Source organism: Petaurus breviceps, unplaced genomic scaffold (assembly GCF_028583685.1).
Source record: "Petaurus breviceps papuanus isolate PSGF00001 unplaced genomic scaffold, PetGlider_PUasm1.0 139, whole genome shotgun sequence".
Lineage (NCBI taxonomy): Eukaryota > Metazoa > Chordata > Mammalia > Diprotodontia > Petauridae > Petaurus > Petaurus breviceps.
The window spans coordinates 5,980,863-6,002,465 of NW_027185697.1; the positions used below are offsets into that span (position 1 = coordinate 5,980,863).

A 21,603-nucleotide genomic window follows, 5' to 3' on the forward strand; every position below is an offset into this window, starting at 1 on the left:
AGGGTAGGAGGAGAGGAGAGGGGAGGGGGTGGGGGAGGAGTGAGGGAGGGGGCGGGGGAGGGGGGGTGGGTGGGGTTGGGGGGTGGGAGGGGGGAGGGGGGGGGAGGAGAGGAGAGGAGAGGGGAGGGGAGGGGAGGGGAGATGGAGCAAACATTTATATATGGCCTACTATTTTCCAGGCACAGTGATAAGCAATTTACAAACATTATTTTATTTGATCCTCACAATGACCTGAGGAAGCAGATTCTATTATTTTCTCTTTGGTGCAGTGGAGGAAATTGAGACAGATAGAGGTTGATGTGCCCATAGTCAAGCTACTAATAAGTGTCAGACTGTTTGAACTCAGGTCTTCCTGACTCCATGCCCTGAGCACTTATCCTCTGAATGACTTAATTCCCTAGGGACAGATGGGTAACTTGGCTTAGTATACTTTTTATAAGGAAACACTACCCCATCCCAATTCATATCTATTTTCCAATTAGCAATAGTTAAAATCTGTATAGCTCTTTGGATATACTGTCTCATTAGAGCTTTAAATCATCCTGTTAAAGTAAATACCATTATTCTACCCATTTTTACAGATTAGCAAATAAAGTGGACCTAAGGACTTGATAAATAACACATACATTATAAGTTTCTAAGATAAGATTTGAACCCAGTTCTTCCTGACTCCAGCACTCTATCCATCTAGGTTCATATGTTCCAAGAAATTCTCTAAGACTAAAAGTTGTGGAGAATATGCTGACCTAAATTGGAAGAATGAATCTTTTCATGTAATGTTGTTCAATCAGTTTTCAGTCATGTCCAACTCTGCGTGACTCCATTTGGGGATTTCTTGGCAGAGATTCTAAAGAGGTTTGCCATTTCCTTCTCCAGCTCATTTTATATATGAGGAAACTGAGGTCAACAGGATGAACATGTCTACAGAGCTATTCGTTTCTGAGGCCAGATTTGAACTTAGATCTTCCTGAGTCCAGGCTGAGCACTCTATCCACTGAAGTACCCAGCTGCCCTGTATGGGAGTTCCCAGTAAGAGTAAAATTGCAGGCCCCCTCCCTATCCTGTAGCACTGACCAGTTGTTAGTGATGTTATAGAACACATTCTTTCTCTAGTGAGGCTGGACGAGGTAAACCGTGAGGTCTCTTCCTATTCTCATCTTCTATGATTATGACAGAATAAAATATAGAGAATAATTACCAATTAACTTGTAACACATTGTAACACATTCTTCACCCCAACTCCACCATTTTAGTCCCAGGGTATTCTACCAGCATATTCTATTGTTTCCATTATATTTGAGAGTTCAAAGCATGAGAACATACATACATACACTCACACACGAGCACAAACATATACACTGACCAAGACTGATGCATTGTCTTCTGGCCTGGGATGATGTTGGTGAAGATGATGATGCCTCTAACAGAATGCGATTTATTCCCCTAGATATACTTTGGACTATTTCACAATACAGGCTCAAATGCTGTAAAACAGCACAGAATGCAATGATTTCAGTCATTTTCCATGACAGCACTATATCTATTCCTCCAAATTCTAATTTCCATCTGAAGAGCTGTCCAGAGATTTGCTTAACCCCTTGAATGACTGCTGACTGGAACTGAGCAGAGACCTCTGAGGGTTTTAGGAGCTCATTCTCTACTCAGAGATACACCCAGTTCTTAATGGTCCTGAACAGGATTAGGAAAGGAGTAAATAGACCATCAGCTCTAAGAATCCTTACTTTCTTTCATGGAGTGTAAGATGCATACAGGATACAAGCTAGGCTATTGCATCTGATCTGGGAGACAGGTAAGTGGGGAGAACACAGGAATCATGAACGTGAACCCTAACCCTACTCTGCTATTAGCCCACTGCAGAATGGGGCAAGCTGTTCCCCATCATTCCCTCATCTGTAACATAAAGTCTTAGATGCCAATTTTCTTTTTGCCAATATAATAAAAATTATAATTCTCCTAAAGTTAATTTAGAATTTGAATGCAATACAAATCAAACTATCCAAGCAATACATTCCAGAACTCAATAAAACAATAACAAAAGCCATTTGAAGAAATGAGCAAGTCTTTCTAGATCTCAATTTTCCATTCTGTTATATGGTGAAAATCATCACATAATCTACAGATAAAAGATACTTAAGCACATAATCTATTCCAACTCATACTGGGAAGAAATCCACACCTTGGTATAATATAGTGTGCTCAGAGAAAAACATGAGAGACTGATCAGGGAACAGAATTAATAGCTTACAAGCCTGTGGAGATAATAACAGTTCATAAAGCATCTTACCAATAACAGCCCTGTAATGTATGTATCACATGTTAATTATCCCCATTTTACAGATAAAGCAACTGAGGCCAATAGAGATCATACAATTCTGTCCCTACATTTGGAGAGAAGAGTGAGGATCAGGAAAATATGGTATAAGTTCTTCATGAGTAGAGATTGTTTCATCCATTTCATTCATACCTCTAGTGCCAACCACTGTGCCTTATTCATAGTAGGTGATTAATAAATACTTGTTCATTGTTTGATTGAGTGATGTGTCTAAAGGTGCCCAGGTATTACACAAAAGAACCAGGATTTCTACTCAGGTCACAAGAACATAGATTCAGAGCCAAAAGGAATTGTGTTAGGAATCCCAGGTGATAGGGTGCCAAACTGAGAGTCAGGAAGACCTGAGTTCAAATCCCACTTCAGATACTTATTAGATATGTGACTATGGGAAAGGCACTCAACTTTTCCCGGCCTCAGTTTACTCATCTGTAAAATGAGAATCATAGCACCCACATCCCAGGGTTGTTGTGAGAATCAAATGAAATAATATTTGTGAAGTGTTTTGGACAGGGCCTGGTACATAGCAGATACTATATAAATTGTGGCTATGACTTCTCCTCTTCCTCCTCCTCCTCCTCTTAATACTATTACCACAATCAGTACTACTACTATTTCTGCTTCTACTACTATTACTACCACCATTGCCACCATTATTACTACTCACTGCTACTACTGCTACCAACACAATTATTACTACTATTAATGCTACTCTTACTGATACTGCTGCTGCTGCTACCACCCCTCCAATATCCTCTTTTGAGAGATGAGGGACTAAGAGCCAGAGTTAAGTGACTTCCAAGGTCATAAGACAGGATGTGAGTGCAAAACTTACTAACTCCAAGTCTGGCATTACGTTTGGACCAACTACTTCCAATGAAGGCACTAAGTACCTGTAATGAAAGGAAGAGGTAGTAATTATGGGATGGGACAGGGTTTGGGCAAGAGAAAGGAAGTGTGAAAACATGGGAATTGAAGACAGATTTTCCTGGCAACTATTTTTCCCAGGGCTGGCCCTAATTCTGTCACTGGAAAGTTCATAAACAGGCCTGTGTGATTGCCTAGGCAACTGGTGCTGATTGAAACACCAAGCCAAATTTCACAAGGGCACAAAATCCCTGATTTCCCTATCTCCCTTCCATGTTCTTACTTCTTTGTGACTCCATTGTCCTAGTGGTGAATAATGGTCATTGATGAGCAATCATTTATTGGCTCTGCCTCCCTTTGCCTCCTCCCTACACACACAGACACTGAAATCAAAGTCCCCATTCCAAGAGGTGAGGGGATGAGGGTCCTTAATGAACAGTGTTACATCCCTGCCTAAAAATGTGTGTTTTATCCCACTAAGAATCTCACCAAAAGCAGTGTGGTACATTCTAAAGGAGCACCTGGCAAGGAATCATAAGACCTGAGTTCTAGGTTTGATTCTGTCACTAAGTATCTGTATGCCCCTAAACAGCTTATGAAGGCTTTGATTCATAATTGACTCAGTTTTTTCATCTATCAAATGGGGACACTAATATCTTTTTCTGCCTACCTCACAGGATTTCATGTGGGCATAAATCAAGGAGGGAAGGAAGGAAGGAAGGAAGGAAGGAAGGAAGGAAGGAAGGAAGGAAGGAAGGAAGGAAGGAAAGAAGGAAAGAAGAAAAGAAAAAAACTTGTTTTGGGTTATGTGCTAAAGACATGTAGAAAAGTGATAATAACAGGGGGCAATTCTGTAGTCTTATATGGTTTCTAAGGTTTTTTGCCCACATTACTGTATCTTATTTGAATATTGCACCAAATCTGTGAGATAAGTGCTAGTATTTATATATGGAGGAAACTGAGGTTCCAGGAATCTATTTAGTTATGGTTATTCAGTTAATATGTCAGTAATTTTCATTTGTAGCTAGTTCTCCACTGGCTGCTCACAAAATCTTTGACCTTGAAATAAGGAAGGCTCTTAGAAGTTACCTAGTTCAAGCTTCTCATCTACAGATGAGGAAACTGAGGCACGGAATGGCTGATTGCTTCCAGGTCACACAAGTATCAATATCAGAGGCATGATTTGAATCCAGCTTCCTTAACTCTCAACTATTATCCTTTCCACTGTACTCATAACTCATGGTATTTCTACTGTGGTATGCTCTCTCTCTCTAGATAAGGACCAGAGGAAGTGTGGTGAAATAGAGAAATGAACTTGGAATCATTTAGACCAGGATTCAACTGCTACCTCAGAAAGTTAAAATTTGTAGGACCCTGGGTAAGTCACTTAATCTCTTTGGCTTGGTTCCCCATTTGTAAAATGAGAGGACTATATTCTAATACCTCTAAGGTTCCTTCAGCTCTAAACCTATGCCCCCCACAATGACTAATCTGCAAAAAATTCAAAATGTTTTTGGAAGGCATAGTAGCAACCACACTGGCATAACCAGGATGACTGCTAGCACAGGTTCTTTGATCTGCTTTACTAGAAAAGCTAGCTGTTAAAGGAGTCAACAATCTTTTTTTTAAATTACATTCACTAGCTCAGGGGAAAAGTTAACATGCTGAACTTCAGAGAAAATACAAAGAAAATAGATAAAATACAAGCAGAGAAATAAAGACCCACAGATAGGGCTCTGCCTGAATCAAAGCAATATTGCTATATTCTTTACATACAACCTTGGACTGAGAGAGCCTTTACATCTGAGCAGTTGGTAGCTCTGAACATATGGCCACTCAGAATATTGACAAGGGAATCACAAGAACATTCTCTTAAGTGAGCCCCCAAAGCAAAATATAAGCTGAGAGTAAAGGCATCACAACCCTGGTGACTCAGTGCTTAATTAGAAATTAGCAAAAGGTGGGAAGCCTTCCAACCAGCGAGCCTCCCCTAAGCCAGCTTCCCTTAATGGGCTCCACTGTGAGGCCTATTAATGGGTGGGGGAAGATCTTATATTCCATTAACATTACAGAAGGTTAAACTGGCCTTCCAGGTGTAAAGTATTAGGGCACTTAGAGCCCAAGGTGCCTAAAGAGAAAGCAGTGATTACCTACAGCCTTACAGGCTCGGTCCAAAGGAGACATTTGTTGGAGGCAGGGAGGATAGGAGGCACCATTGAGAAAACTCTCACCACACACATAATAGAATCCTAATCCTGTGGGTTCTCTTGGAAAAGAAGCAATGCAGGTGAGAGTTATGAAGAGTCCCCTATCTGGACAGTCCTGATGGACAACAAGAGGAACTGCAGAGAATAACGGATATGAGCTGGGTTCGAGGTCACCATGGAAAGTAGGGTCTGAAATGAACACCCAGGAATGCAAGGTACCATTTTCCCACTAAGCTCTAGGGTAACTTGTGGCACCTCTGGTTTTCCCATTCATTAGAAGGCAGGTAAAGAACATCATTGGCCAAAAATCTGGGAAACTGGTCAACTGGCAGTCATTTCCAACACACACACACACACACACACACACACACACACACACACACACTCTAAAGGGTTTAAAAGTGGGTTAACTCTTTCATTTCTTAAGTGGAGCTAATGATTTTTGGTTCTGTTTTATTTCTGTTCTCCCATCTGTTTACGTACCCGAATCATGAGAACGGCTTTCCTGATGTCTCGGACTCCATCATACACCAGGCGGGAGGCATCAATGAATTCATTCTCTTCGAAAGGCTGAGGCACATTGGCACTCAGAGCTTCAATGGCCACCTCTACTTGTTCTGCAAAACGTGGCATAACTGGATGAAAACAAACAAGAGAAGGCAATGAGATTATAGATTTTCCTTCCTGTATGAGTGTCAATATCCCTCACAGAAAGAGCAGCCTTAGAACATCTTGAAAATACCACCCAAAGAGGAAAGTGAAGGGTCAAATCTGACAGGTCTTGAAGTTTGCATATCTGACTCATTCCTCAGAGTGAGTTTTAAAGTACGTGTTAACAAAACCTTGAAGCAAAGATGGTCTGATACGTTCAATGATTTCACATCAGGGATCGTAAGGATATCCTTGCCAAAACCAAACAAAAAGGCCTTTTTCTGACCATCCTTAAATTCAACTATTCATTCCTTGATGTCCTCCCCGAAGGAATGATTTCATGTTACTGAACAAACCAGATAAATGATCACAAGCAATCATTCACACTTCAGTATGAATGCATGTATAGACTCCTTTGCTGGTTGCAGGTTTTGATCAAAGTGGCAGAAATTGTAGGAATTGGTTATTGGCATATGTGGCTAGAGGAAATTAACTTAGGAAGAAGGGGAAAATGAGTTTAAGAAAAACAGTCAAAATTTTACCTCCTCTACACTTTTGCTGGGGGAAAAGCCCTGCCTTGCATTTAGATGAGTTTCTACAAGCACATATCTATTTTGCTGGAATTTGAACACCACTGCTGCAGGAGGTCTTTCTTGTTCTTCCTCTGCCTCTGACTGTACTTTACCCACAGCCACTAGTTTCTTTACCACCAACATAAGGTTACTTTGTATCTCATTTGTATATACTTTGGATATATCTATTCAGGCACATTGTCTCCTCCATTAGAATGTAAGCTCCTTGAGAATAGGAATGACTTTCTCTTTTTCTTTATATCCCTAAAATTTAGCACAATGGGTGACACATGGAAAACATCTGAAAATTCTTGTTGATTAATTTATTACTTCATTTTACCCAAGGATATTTGCTTATGAAATCTGGTACTTGAGTGCAAAGAAGGATCTGGAAAACTTCACAACCAATTCTACCCTTTCCTTAAATATATGAGCATGCATGTATGTGTGTGTGTGTGTGTGTGTGTGTGTATATATATATGTGTGTGTGTGTGTGTGTGTATCTATATCTATATGTATATCTGCATCTATATCTATATATCTACATCTGCCTTATCTATCTATCTATCTATCTATCTGTCTGTCTGTCTGTCTGTCTGTCTATTGTATTTCCCACTCAGAAACACCTAAACATTTCAATAGCTTAGGTGTTCCTTTAGACAAATCAATTACCAGAGCAAATGGAACCCTGGAGGAATCCATTTGTTTACAAGGACAATCAAATGGGAATATCATTCATCCATTTCCATTTCTGAGTTCTCTGGGATGATTCATGTTTATCCTCTCACCTATCCCTACTCTGGACATTTTAACATTCATTTTTTTTTTTGCTTTGGGGAGAGAACTATGATGGGTCTGCTCCACTCACTAGGGTAAAGTCTTATACAGAAATGATTCATTTCTGAATCCTTTTCTTCCCACAAAAATCCACAAATGGGGGCAGAGAAAGAGAATAGTCCTCTTTTAATGGGCAAAGGGGCTATGATTCTTGATTCTAAGTTACAGAATCCAAGCAAAGCACTTCCTTGCCCTTGAGTGGAATAAGGTAGATCCAAGCAATGATCTACACTACATATATTCTTTTGATTTGGCTCTTCTTAGGGGGAAGTGCCAGGGAAGAGATTGAAGAAAGACTTTTACTGGTGTGAATCAGGGCAAGCTGGCTATCCACACTGGAGAATAAAATCTAGACAGACCTGGCATAGACATACCCTCAGAAAATGAGGCATTTCCTGACTACCTTCTAAGGCCTGGAGCTTACTTCATTTGAATGACAAGACACCTTTTGACTTTGGATGAACATGACTGGAAAATGGATTTTGTGGCCCTTTGGATCCTTCATGCCAATACTGAATGGTAATAAGGCAATTTGGTAGAGTAATGAAATATCTGGGCATGTAGGAAAAGAAATACCATCTTCAAATCCTACTTCTGACACTCATTATTTGCATGGACTTACTAAAATCATTTAACATCTCTGGGCCTCAGGGTTCTCACCTATAAAACGGGAATTGTTATATAGCACATGTCATATAATTCATATAAACTATTTTAAACCTTGAACTCCAATAAAACATTAGGGTCTGAACCTATGACTCCATTGATATGGTGAACTCCCAGGTGGAGAAACTCCCTATACTAATGCAGCTTTTTACCTTCCTTTTAACTTGAGAAGTTCTGGAGAACTTTCTAGAGAAGTGGTGTTGAACACGTGTTCTACAATAATTCTGAATATCACTCAAATAAGATTAACATATAATTCCTATCTGATTTGAATGTGTTGATGTATTAAATATATGCATATGAATGTGTATTTATAAAAATATATAAATACAAATAAATAAAATGTATTTATTTAAATATATGTATACGTACAAGTATTCCATATATACATTGTACACATACATGCATGCATATGTTCATATACCTGTATATATGGATGTGTATATATATGTATACAAAGCAATACAATAATGCATACATATGCATATGTGTATATTGGTGTGTGTGCATGTGCTTATGTGCACATATTTGTATGCTTATATATGTATGTGTGCACACACATATATAGTATATATACATACCAGAGAGAGAGAGAGAGAGAGAGAGAGAGAGAGGAGAGAGTTTTCTAAGTTAATGTGTAGCCTGTAGGAATTGTAATGGATGCTTTAGTGGCCCCCAATGTGCCAGAGAGATGATAAGAGGCGAAGTCCTCCCTGACTTTCTATCCATTATCTAAAGTGCAAATTATTGGTGAGTTATTATTTATTTTAATAATAATTTCTATTGTTATTATTTTGACTGAAAAAGTCACTTCCAATTTCTCCAAGGTTCCTTTTACTTATCTGTAAAATAAAGGAGAAGGTCTAATGCTCTTAGGTCTCTTTCCATCTCTAAATCTGTGATGTTATGAGCCTTTTACACTACATCAATAGTAAGAGTAAAGATAACAATGATAAAGAGTAGCTAGCATTTGTACACCTCTTTAAGACTCTGAGAATACTTGATATCTATGAGATGGGGATAGCCAATAAAACGTTTCCCTGCCTACCTCACCTAGTTGTCACGAGGGTGAGAAGTTAGTGTTTACAAGGGCTAGCCAGGAAGAGCTAAATAGTTATTAGGATGACTCCTTTGATTGACTCGGGATTCTTGATGATTTTTCATGATTGTACTGGGCTAAAGCACAGTGTGCCCATGAGAATGACTGCCTAGGTTCTGCATAGCACCAGGCAGGTGTGTCTAGAGTTGTTCTATCTCTCTTTCTCTGCCTCTTCCCTTCCTGTCAGGCTGATTGCCATCAGCAAGTGTGCTTCAGGCAGCACTATTGGCCATCAGATGTTTCCAGCTTAGTATATGTGAGCCTATGTTCACAGCTATGAGGTTCCATTGTTATTATGCTGACATAAAATAAAGCACATAAAGTTTAATCTATACTTTAAAGTTATGATATGAGTATCTGCACCCCCCCCCTTGGTTACACCAGTGCTCTGCCATATTTGCCAGCTGTCTTTCCATTCCTGATAAACTCACTTCACAATCATAATATCATAGTACTGAGGCAGTTAGGTGTCTGAGTATTGAGGCTGAGTAGATAGATTTTTGACCCTGGAGTCAGAGAGCTCTGAGCTCAAATCCAGCCTTAGATATTTAGTTGTTATATGAACCTTGGCAAGTTACTTTTCCTTTCATTTCCAGACACAGTTTTCTTATTTTTAAATGAAGATCGTAATAGTACCATTTTTCAGGGTTATTCTGAGCATCAAATGATATAATATAGTACAGTGTTTCAGGAACCTTAAAGCACTATGTGAATGCTAGTTATTATGTTGTTGTTTTTATTCATATCCTCCTCTTTGTGACCCCTTTAGGGGTTTTCTTGGCAAAGATACTGAAGTGGTTTGTCATTTCTTTTTCTAGATCATTTTATTGATGGTGAATCTGAAGCAAACAGGGTCAAGTGACTTGATTAGAATCACATAGCTAGTGAGTGTCTGAGGCCAGATTTGAACTCAGGAAGGTGAGTCTCTGTGACTCCAGTATTGGCACTCTATCCACTGTGCCATCTAGCTGCCCAGTTATTGTACTATAGTACATGACAAGATTGCAGAGATGGTGTATATTGAACTTGGGTTCATATCCTGGCTTTGATTTTTATGACATGTATCAGATAAGGGGGTTGGACTTTATGGGCTCTCTGGTCCCCTTTAGATCTAGAGTCCCTTTGAAAATTGTCCTTCATCTCTCCAATACACTAAGCCTTAGTTTTCTCTCTAATTGTTATCCCACCCCCTCTGTCCCACCCAGTTTTGGACACATAAGATAGTTAACTGTCTTCTGTAAAGACTGTGGTTCTCTGTCTCTCGACTGCTCTAAATCTATCCACATTCTGAAGCAAATCTGGAAGACATCATGTTTCCCTTGGCAAACTTGCTCCTCTCACTGCTTGAGAAAACTCATGGATATGCTGGCAGATCATATGATCACTGGAAGCAGCAGAGTTGATTGGAGGAACACATATTGCTTTACAAGAGATTTATCAGAATATACAAACACAGAGAGTATCTTTGGTTTTTTCCCATGTGGGAAATTCTTCTACCAATATTTATTGTCAGCTCATGTTCCACCTCCTATAGGAAGCCTTAGCTTAGCTGCTAGTAAGCTCCCTCCTTCTTCTATATTCCCTTAGGTTTATTTTGTATAAACTGTGCATATAATATATGTCCACGCTGTCTCCCTAAGTAGAGAGAAAGCTCCTTGAGGGGAGGAGCTATTATGTTTTGCCTTTTTGTCCCCAGGGCTTAAAAGGGAGCAAATGATTTAAAACTTTCTGTTGATTGACTAATAATTGGTGAGAGAAGTTTGAGGCATATGAAAGTTAATTGACTTATCCAGAGTCATATATCTTGTGACAATCAGAATGGAGATTTGAACCCAGGTCGTCATTTAAATCCAACAAGAACTTAGTGAGTACCTACAAATTGTCGAGCATTGTGACAGATGTTGAGAACAAATTAAGAGATATCAAACTGCAAAGATGCTATCCTTTCAGGAACATTCATGCTATGGAAGGAAATAACATAAGAATAAGCACATCTAAAATATATATAGATTAAATACATCACATTTTCGGGAGGATTATAAAGTAGTTTGATACTAGAAGGTCAATGATGACAGGTGACCAGGGAAGGTCTGTAGGATGAGGGGGCTTCTGAGTTCAGCTTAGAAGGGCACTGGTATATCAATGAGACAGAGAATTCAAGACATTGGGCCATGATTGTGCACAGGCCACTAGGCAGAAAATGGAATGTCTTCAAGAACAGCAAGTTAGTCAATTTGACTAGAATGCCAAGTGCATGATGGGGGGAAAAGGTGAAATCAGTCTTGAAAGTCAAGTTGGTGGCAAAGTGTGACAGGATTTAAATATCAAACAAAAGTTTGAATTTTATGTTAGAGGCAACAGGAAGCTACTGAAGCTTTTTTTCTTGTTTGAATAGAGGAGTGACATGGTCATTCCTGTCCTTCAGGGATGTCAATGTGTCACCACTTTGCAGAATGGTTTGGAGAGATACTAAAAGCAGAAAGAATAATTAGGAGACTATGTCAGTAATATAGGAGAGAAGAGATTGAAAACCTATGATCCTATGGCCTTATGACCATTATCACTATTAATTGACTGGATAGATTTGTTCATTTAGTCCATGAATATTTGGAGATGGTTTTCTGACATTATTTATTTAGTCCAGTAAACAAAAAGAAAGATGTGACCAGGCCTCACCCACAAGAGGCTGTCAGTATAATAGTGAAATAATATTTGTTGTTGTTGAGCTAGGTATTGTACTGGAAAATGTTCTGAGTCTTGAATCAGGAAACCTGAGATCAAATCTGGTCTCAGATATTATTCCCCACCATATGATCCCGGGCACCACTTAACTCTCTTTGCCTTAGTTTCCTCATCTGTAAAATGAACTGGACAAGGAAATGGTCAACCACTCCAGTGTCTTTGCTAAGAAAACTTCAAATGGTTTCATCAAGAGTTTGAAACAACAGCAATAAGAGAAAATGTAAAATATGTACACATATTCCACCTAATGTTTCTAATAGCCCATATCTATGATATCAATAATACTTGGCATATTGTGAACAAGCCAGAAAAGAGATACAATGTCCTAAATATATCCAGAGCAACAAGGAACCTCAGGTTACACTGAATCCAACTGTATTTTATGGGGTCAGACAGATTAAGTGATTTGGCAAGGATCACATGAGTACTACTTATAAGACAGAAACTTACAGAGACAGGGAACAGATGTAAGGACAGAGAGACAGTCAATAGATTAGAAAGGACAGTGGGCTTTGAAATAAGCAGACTTGGCTTCTTGGCTCAGCTCTGTCACAAACTTCCTTTGTGACCTGAGATAAGTCTCCTCTTGTTTCTGGGTCTGTTTTCTGTTTTCCAAAATGAAGAAATAGCTCTGGTCCTGATGCAGAGGGCAGAAAGAAGACAGATGGGAAGAAGTTGGGTGGTATTCTAATTCAGACAAGCATTGGACTATATGACATAACTGATATTCTTTGATGATGTCATATTGTGTTTTACCCTCCTCTTCTCTTTCCTACTCCTTAACATAGGTTACCATCAAGAAATATGGGTATGTAGTCCTCAATATGAGCTAGTCCAGAAGGTTCTGACTCTTTTCCTTATTCTTCAGACTCATATTCATTTGTTTGCCATGTTGTACATCTCCCCTTTCACTTCTATTAATGATACACATCTCCAATATTTCACAGATCTGGATTTTCTGTGGGAGTGGATATTCTCTTCACCAACACCAAGTGTGAGCCCTCTGTGCCTTATTGATGACCTTCATCGATTGCTGATGCCCACCTTCCTGGGATGTACCCCCAAGAATTTAGCTCATGTGATCTTTGCATACCAGAAAATCCATCACAAAGGCTCTTACTGAAAGCTTCTCCAATTTTATATTATCAGCAATTCTTTACAGTCTTCTGGTACTCTTTGAAAGAACCCAAGGTGATGCCCACTCCAATGAGAAACTAGAAGGGAATTTGTATGGATTCTTGGGATACATAAGGAGCAGCTAGGAGTAAAAGTGAATAGAGAACAAGGACTGAAGTCAAGAAACCTCATGATCATGAGTTCCAATCTGGTTTCATATACTTATGAGCTGTGTGACACTGGGCAAGTCACTGAACCCTGTTTGCCTAAGTTCCTCATCAGTAAAATGACCTGGAGAAGGAAATGGCAAAGCTCTCCAATATCTTTGCCAAGAAAACCCCAAATGGGGTCATGAAGTGTAATACATGACTGAAAGAACTGAATAATAACAAAGACAACAATACTAGGAAAAATAAAATCTTCTTTGCCAATGTGAAAATAAGTGAACATTGATACTTTAGGGAAACATTTTCCTTTTTCTATCCAAGGAAATACCTCACTCCACAAAAACTGAACACATGAACAGCAAGATAGCATTGTTGTAGTCTTAAAGTGCTTCCCATAGACAACTGCTACAGCCCTGCTAATTAGGACAAAGCTCAGCCCAGCATTCATGATTCACACATTATATATTAACACCATCTCTGATATGGAATTATAAAAATAACAACTTCTGTCTGTATTTCTGAAATGCATCCAAAAATGCAAATAGCGTGGATTTTACACTCTTCACTGGTGGAGCTCGTTCCATATCGCTCATTTATAGCCAGGTATACTTAATAAATGTAATAATAATATTAAATTACAACATCAAAGACACTGTGGTTTAATGGTTGAAAAGCTGGCCTTGGAACCAGCAAGAACTGGGGTCAAGTTCTGACCCAAATGCATACTATGTGACCTTTACCAGTTACCTCATCCATGAGGGGCATGGGTGCCAAATCAGCAAAACTATATGTTATAGAGTTTAACCAACAATGGTAGGGTGATTTCACTCTTTGAGGTGAGGTATTCTCTCTACCAACAAAATCTGATATTCAGTCTCTCGAAGAGGAGACAAAGAAAAAGGAAGGACAAGATGATAATAGTAGTTTTTATTATAATTATTATTGCAATAATGCATTGTATGTATATAATGTTTAAATGCATTAAAAATGACACCCTCACTGAAAACAAAACAATGGTAAATGTATTTCTAACCATCCGTATGTTAAAAATTAAGACATCACCAGGTCAAAAAACTTGACCTCGTGTATAGATATTTCAGTTTCTACAGATATTTAAGTGACTATGGTTTAAAATCAGCTAATCAGGTAACAAATCCAATGATCTCTTTTTTAGAGCCCATGCATCCTTGATCCTATGTGTAAATATGAGATGAACAATAGGAAAAACAAATAAATTTAGGCTGATTTCAATCAAATGGAGTGTTATATGGAACCCTCTCAGATGCAGGGAGTTGATGCATTGCTGGATTCATGAAGCTATTGACTGGGAGGTGACCAATGATTATGAAAGTGTTCTACTTCCTACTCCAAAGTTGAGATTTAATTTTCTAGGAGAGGTCTTTCAGAGTTCCCAAGCTTTACATTTGCTTCTAGTGGAGTGGTGGTATTGAGATATTTGTTGTGCCTATGGTTCAAAGAATAAGGAACTGCAGTTGTACACTCAATAGGAAAAAACTTAACAAAACAAACAAGCTTAAAAAACGAACCATTCATTTATCACTTCTTCCATGATGGCATCTCTATGAAAATCCTACGGTATCCCTTTATTGTGGAATATAAATGACCCAAGCATCTTGAAGGTCATACAAGTGGCCCTAAGTTTTGAAACTCACCATATTATCATAGGATTATAGATTTTAAGGCTAGAAAAGGCCATAGAGGCCATTGAATCCAAACATTTTCTCTACTTCTTGCAGATGAGAAAAATGAGGCACCAAGGTTAAAAGACTTGCCCAGGATCACACAACTAGCAATTATCTGCAGCAGAATTGGAATCCAGGTCCTACTGAATTCAGTCCAGTGGATCCATCATTTTGGTTTTTATTAGGGATCCAGCAAAATAATACATAATATTTTTCTAAGGACTTCTGTTCAGTCATTTTTCACTCATGCCCAACTTCTCATGATCCCACTTGGGTTTTTCTTAGCAAAGATATTAGAGTGGTTTGCCATTTCCTTCTCCAGCTCATTTTAGAGATGAAGAACTTAGGCAAACAGATTTTAGTGACTTGTCCAGGGTCACAAAGCTAGTGAGTATCTGAGGCCACACTGAACTCATATCTACCTGACTCCAGCCCTGATGCTCTAGCCACTGTGCAACCTACACTGTTATTGCTAAATTGGGAAAGACTTATCACAAAGGTAGGTAAAGAATGATGAAATTCTTAGCTACAGGCACTCAAGTAGATCATTTTCTAAGGCATAGAGTGGCTTCTATCTCTTTGGTAGAAGGTATACTGACACTGGTAAAGTCACAGGACCTTATAATCTCAGGATCATTGTTCAACTTTCTAAAACCAAAAAGGATAAGTACAGTGCCTCTTGGATGCTATAACCTTTCCATCACTTCAAAACAATCAGTACAACAATCACGGAGTTGAATTGTCTCTCTATCATCAATGTCATTTTCCAAATCCTCTTCATAGTGGCTAATAATATTGTCAGAGTAAAAAGAAAATGGAAAGAAAAAGAAAGAGAAAACAATGTTTGAAGTAGATGGCCTCTAGTGTAGTTGGAACCAGAAGGGATCTGAGCAATAATCTTGGGAAACGTCAGCAATGCCCTTCTGCACTGTCGCTAACTGATGCTGAGCTGCCCTGTAGAGAAATGCTCCCCATAGAAAAGGACAACTAAAATTACTAAAGAAAAAAAAAACAAGGTAATATCAATTAGAAAAGCTTTTACAGGAGGGTGGAGGCAAGATGGTGGAGTGAAATCACTAACTTGTTTGAGCTCCCACTTCTACCAACCTCCAATACCTGTAATATGACTCTAAACAAATTTCAGAGCTACTAAACTTACAAAGTAAGAGAGAGAAACAAATATCCCACTGAAAGCAATCTGGTAGGCCAACAGGAAGGGTCTAGTGCACCAGGCTGGGAGGCGAGCACAGTCCTTTGTGAGCCCTGCCGGCTCAGAACAATGGTACAGACCAGCTGGAGCAGTCTTCAGGAGAGTGAGTTACTGGCAGCTGTGGCAGCAGACTCTTCAACCCATAAACACCAAAGAGAAATTTAAAAAGATCAGTGAGTAATACTGTTGATCCTGGGTGAGAGAACAGCATGGTCTGACCCCTGCCCCTGGGGCGGGGGAAGTGACCACAGCAGTTGCTGCTGCTTCTGGCTCCAGACCAAGAGATAGTACAGGGACCAAGTGACTGTCCAGAGGGCATTTTCAGGAATCTCTCTGCTGGCACTGAGGTAGAATTCTCTCGCATTACCCTGTTTTGATCTGGGTTGCAGTCTTGGGTGGTGGTGCTGGGATGAGGAACGCTTGTATGGGAGAGCTTCTTGAGGCTGTGGAGAGAATGTCCTTCTCACAGTTCTGAGGTAGGTGCCTGAAAAAAAAGTTCTGACAACAGCTGCAAAAACCCAAGAAATTTGGGACAAATTACTCTCCACTCTGGAAGCAGAATTCTACTGTGGCAAAGAGCTCAAAAGTCAAGCAATTGGCTGGCAAGATGAGCACACAGAGGAAACACAATCAGACTATAGATTCCTTTTTGGGGGACAAAGAGGGTCAAAATATAGAATGAGAAGAAGACAACAAAGACAAAAATCCTGCATCAAAAGCCTCCAAGAAAAAAATATATGAATTGGCTGCAGGCAATGGAGGAGCTCAAGAGAATTTTGAAAATCAAATAAGAAAAGTAGAAGAAAATTTTGAAATAGAAATAAGAGTGATGCAAATAAATCATGAAAAAGGAGTCGTCTGACTGCAGAAAATAGCACCTGAAAAATAGACTAACTCGGGGTGGCTAGTTGGCCCAGTGAATACAGCACAGCCCCTGGAGATAGGAAGATCTGAGTTCAAATCCTTCCTCAAACACTTAACACAAAACTAGCCATGTGACCTTGGGCAAGTCACTTAACCACAACTGTCCTGCCCTCCACCCTCCAAAAAGAAAAAAAAATTGACTAACTCAAATGGCAAAAGAGGTCCAAAAAGTCAATGAGGAGAAGAATGACTTCAAAAGCATTTTTGGTCAGATGGAAAAGGAATTTCAAAAACTCACTGAAGAAAATAATTCCTTCAAAATTAGATTGGAGAAAATGGAAGTTAATGATATTATGGGAAATCAAGATACTATAAACATATAAATGAACAAAAAAATAGAAGGCAATGTCAAATATCTCATTGGAAAAACTACTGTCCTGGAAAAAAAGATCCGGGAAAGATAATTTAAAAATTATTGGACTACCTGAAAGTCATGACCAAAAGAGAGACTAGACGTTATCAAGAAATTCTCAAGGAAAATGGCTGTGATCATCTAAAACCAGAGGGCAAAATTGAAATTAAAAGAATTCACCAATCACCTCTTGGAAAAGATCCCCAAAAGAAAATCCTATGAATATTGTAGCCCAATTCCAGAGTTCCCTGGTCAAGTAGAAAATATTACAAGCAGTCATGAAGAAACAATTTGAGTATTGTGGAAACATAATCATGATGACAAAAGATCTAGTAACTTCTAAATTAAAGGATTGAAGGACTTAGAATATTATATTCCAGAAGTCAAAGGAGCTAGGATTAAAACCAAGGATCACCTACACAGCAAATCCGAGTATTTTACTTCAGGGAAAAATGTAGACATTCGATGAAATAGAGGACTTTCAATCATTCTTGATTAAAAAACCAGAGTTGAACAGAAAATTTGACTTTCAAATACAAGAAGCAAGAGAAGCATGAAAAGATAAACAGGAAAAAAGATATTATAAGGAACTTATTAAAGTTGAACTATTTATATTCTGACAGGGAAAAACTATTGTAACTCTTGAGACTTTTCTCAGTATGAGGATAGTTTAAGGAAATATATATGTATATACATGCATGTATATGTGTACGTATATATACACACTCATACATGCATATAGGTATGTATACATGCATATATGTATCTATAGGAGGTTGTATGTGTCTGCATGTATACATAGAGGATATAGAATGACTTGCATATGAAGGATATCTAAAAATAAATTTAAGAGGTGAGAGAGGAATATGTTGGGAGTAGAAAGGGAGAGATAGAAAAGTTAACTATCTCACATAAAAGAGGCAGGAGAGAACTGTCATAATGGAGGGGAAGAGCAAAAAGGTGAAAGGGAATGAGTCAACCTTACTCTAACTGAATTTGGCTTAAGGATGGAATAACATACACTCGATTGGTTATCTTACCCTTTAAGAAAGTAGGGGGAAATGGAATAAAAGGAGGGTCATAGAAGGGAGGGTAGATCGGGGAGAGGGTAGTTAGAAGGACACACTTTTGAAAGGGGACAATGTCAAAGAAGAATATAGAATAAATGGGGAACTAGATAGGATGGAAGGAAATGTGGTTAGTCTTTCACAATATAATTAAAATGGAAATGTTTTGTGTAACTACACATGCACAACCTACATTGAATTTCTTGTCTTCCCAGTGGGGGTGGATGAGGAGGGAAGAAAGGAAATAATCTGGAAATCAAAGCTTAAAAAATGTTAAAAATGATTTTTACATGCAACTTGGCAATAAGATATATAGGCAATGGGGTACAGAAACCCATCTTGCCCTACAAGAAAGTAAGGGGGAGATAGGTAAGGACATAATAGAGAGCAGATTGGGGGAAGGGGTATTCAGTATCCTTGCTAATTTGTGGTGGTGTGTAGGGGAGAGATGTGTAGAAAATTTGGAATTTAAAATCTTGCAGAAATGAATGCTAAAAACTAATAGAAATAAATAAACAAATAATTTTATAAAAAAAGAAAAAAACCTTTTATAGAAATAAGAGTTCCCCTGATTTCTGGCCCAGGAAGTTCCCTGATTGATGCTTTATTGGGGATAACCCATTCCTTTACATATCTCAATGTCTACCTCTTATATATGAGGTAGAGTTATAGCCAAGCAAACCTCAGATTGATTATGGGACCCAAGGAAGAGAAACTCTGATGGACCAGTACTTCACCTATGAAGTTTGACATAATTTATCAGCAGGAAAAGATTTCTCCTTCTGAAGACATAGCTCCATTTGCACTTCTTTCATTGTAATTACACCTTGTAGTATGTTTTCTTCTCTTCTAGCATTTATATAGAATAGGGCTGATCCTCAGAAATTCATATATGAATTGGCCCCTCTATGTGATTTTCAATCTCTGGTAAATTCCAGCAATCCGTTGTAACTACCAAAGCTTCCTGAGTGAGTTCTCTTGCAGTAGAGATATTTTTAGACCCAGGAACAATGAGTTCACTTCATTATTAATAAATTAATAAAAAATATTTGTTAAAGGAACTTCAGAATCATTCACAAGCTTCTAGGTAGAATTATCATTAAGCAAATCTATGAAGTCTTTTACTTAGAAAAGACTGCTCACACAAAAGATATCCCCATCACTATTTACTTGGAATAAGGAGTTAATCCAAACAGAAGCTATTCTGAAATTCCAAGTCCTTGAACTGCAGAGAACTGCATTGACCTGAACCAAAAAGGGCAGAGGAAGAATCATGTAAGCTGAAACGGGGATTTAGCAGTGTTCGCCATGGTAACTAGAGGAGCAAAGAATCAAAGTGATGCATGAAATTACTTCAAGAACTGTGTTCAAGAAATACTCTGAGGCTGATTTTAATGCCAGATCTAGCTTCCGTGTGCTCTTGGAGATGTCTGAAACACAAGGAAATGAGCCAAATGAAAAGGAGAGGGAAGAACAAGTCAGTAGGAGGGAGGGGAAAAAAGAGGTATAAGGGATGGAGAGAGAATTATAGAAAAATCAGAGAGGAAAGAAAGAGGAAGGGCAGAGAGATGAAGAGATAGGAGATGGAATTGGAAAGTGTGGAAGGTATTAAAAAGAGAGAGGAAAAAGCAGGAGGGGCAGAGGTTGAAGGAGGGGAAAGGGGAAGAAGTGGGCAAAAAGAGGAAGAAAGTGGAAGAGAACAGGGGGAAACAGGGAAAATATAGCAAAATATAAAAGGGATAAAGGTAAATAACAAGGAGGAAGGCAGTGTGAATATCTTCCCTGAGACTTATTAAAATAAGTGAGGTTACTTTCTTTCCTCCCCAGACACTCCAAGCTTTTATGCTGTCCACTAGATTTAGAGAAGTCCCCTGGCAGTGGTCCTGGCTCCTGAATCTACCTTTCCTCTCTCCTCTTATTGAAATATACAGGGTCTGCATCCCCTTCTCTCTGCATTCCATTCTGTCATTCATCTGGTAAATCCATGCAGATTTTATTAATAACCTGAATGGTTAATGTGTACCCTCTTCCAGAAAGGAGTCAAAAAATATAAGACAAGGAACATAGGGATAGGGGTCAAGTGAATGGAATGCCTGCCATGGCTTCTATAGCTATTACCTTGTATTTGCATGTTTAAGACCTTCACTTTGTGCCTCAGTTGTCGCGGTTGTTTATTTGTAAAATCAGAGATTTAAATAAAATGCCATCACATATCCTTTCCAGGTACAAAATGTTATAAGTCTTACCTACTTGATTATTTTTGAAAGGACTTCCTATAATATCAGCAACCAATGACCAATAGGAATTTCATACTCCCTAATGTATCATCTGTGGGAAGGGGCTACACAGTGGTGGGAGAGAGTTTAGGAAAAATGGGGAAAGCTTTGATAGCGAAGAACCCCAACATCTTCTCTGTTTAGAAATAAGGTCAAGTCTGTGAGCAAAGCAGAAAATCTCTCAATCACAGTAATGAGTTTCCTGAATTGGGGTGTCAAAAAATAGTGCCCTTACTGGATACATATTCTAGAAGCATGTTTATAAAAAAACTAATATATACCAGAATAGTCCCATTTAACAATATGCTCAGTAGATATTAGTGAAATGAACCATATGCTGATGTGTTGCTATTTAGAAATTTCAGTCATGTCTGAATTTTTGTGACCCCTTTTGGGAGTTTTCTTGGCAAAGATACTAGAGCGGTCTGCCATTTCCTTTTCTAGTTCTTTTTACAGATAAGAAAACTGGAGCAAACAGGATTGACTCTCCCACAGTCATATAACTAGTAATTGTCTGAAGTTGGATTTGATTTCAGGTCTTTTTGACTCTAGGTCTGGTGCCACACTGCAGCACCTAGTTATTCCATGTGATGCTGCTGTAAGTGCAGCTAAATGGAGCGGTAGATAGAGAATTTGACCTGGAGTCAGGGAAACCTGAATTCCAATCCAGTCTCAGAAATTTACTAGGTGGATGACTGTAAGGAAATTATTTCAATTGCATGTATCTCAGGAAAGAAAGAAAGAAAGAAAAAGAAAGAGAGAGAGAGAGAGAGAGAGAGAGAGAGAGAGAGAGAGAG

At 38.7% G+C, this 21,603-nt stretch overlaps 1 protein-coding gene across 3 annotated transcripts in view; it reads right to left on the reverse strand.

The window, feature by feature from the left end:
• CTNNA2 (catenin alpha 2) overlaps window positions 1-21,603 on the reverse strand; it is a 1,588,763-nt gene that overhangs the window by 100,782 nt on the left and 1,466,378 nt on the right. For all 3 annotated transcript variants that reach the window (XM_069065925.1, XM_069065916.1, XM_069065933.1), the window contains exon 13: window positions 5,908-6,059. In XM_069065925.1, the coding sequence (XP_068922026.1) occupies window positions 5,908-6,059 (152 nt within the window). The remainder of the gene's footprint in view (window positions 1-5,907; window positions 6,060-21,603) is intronic.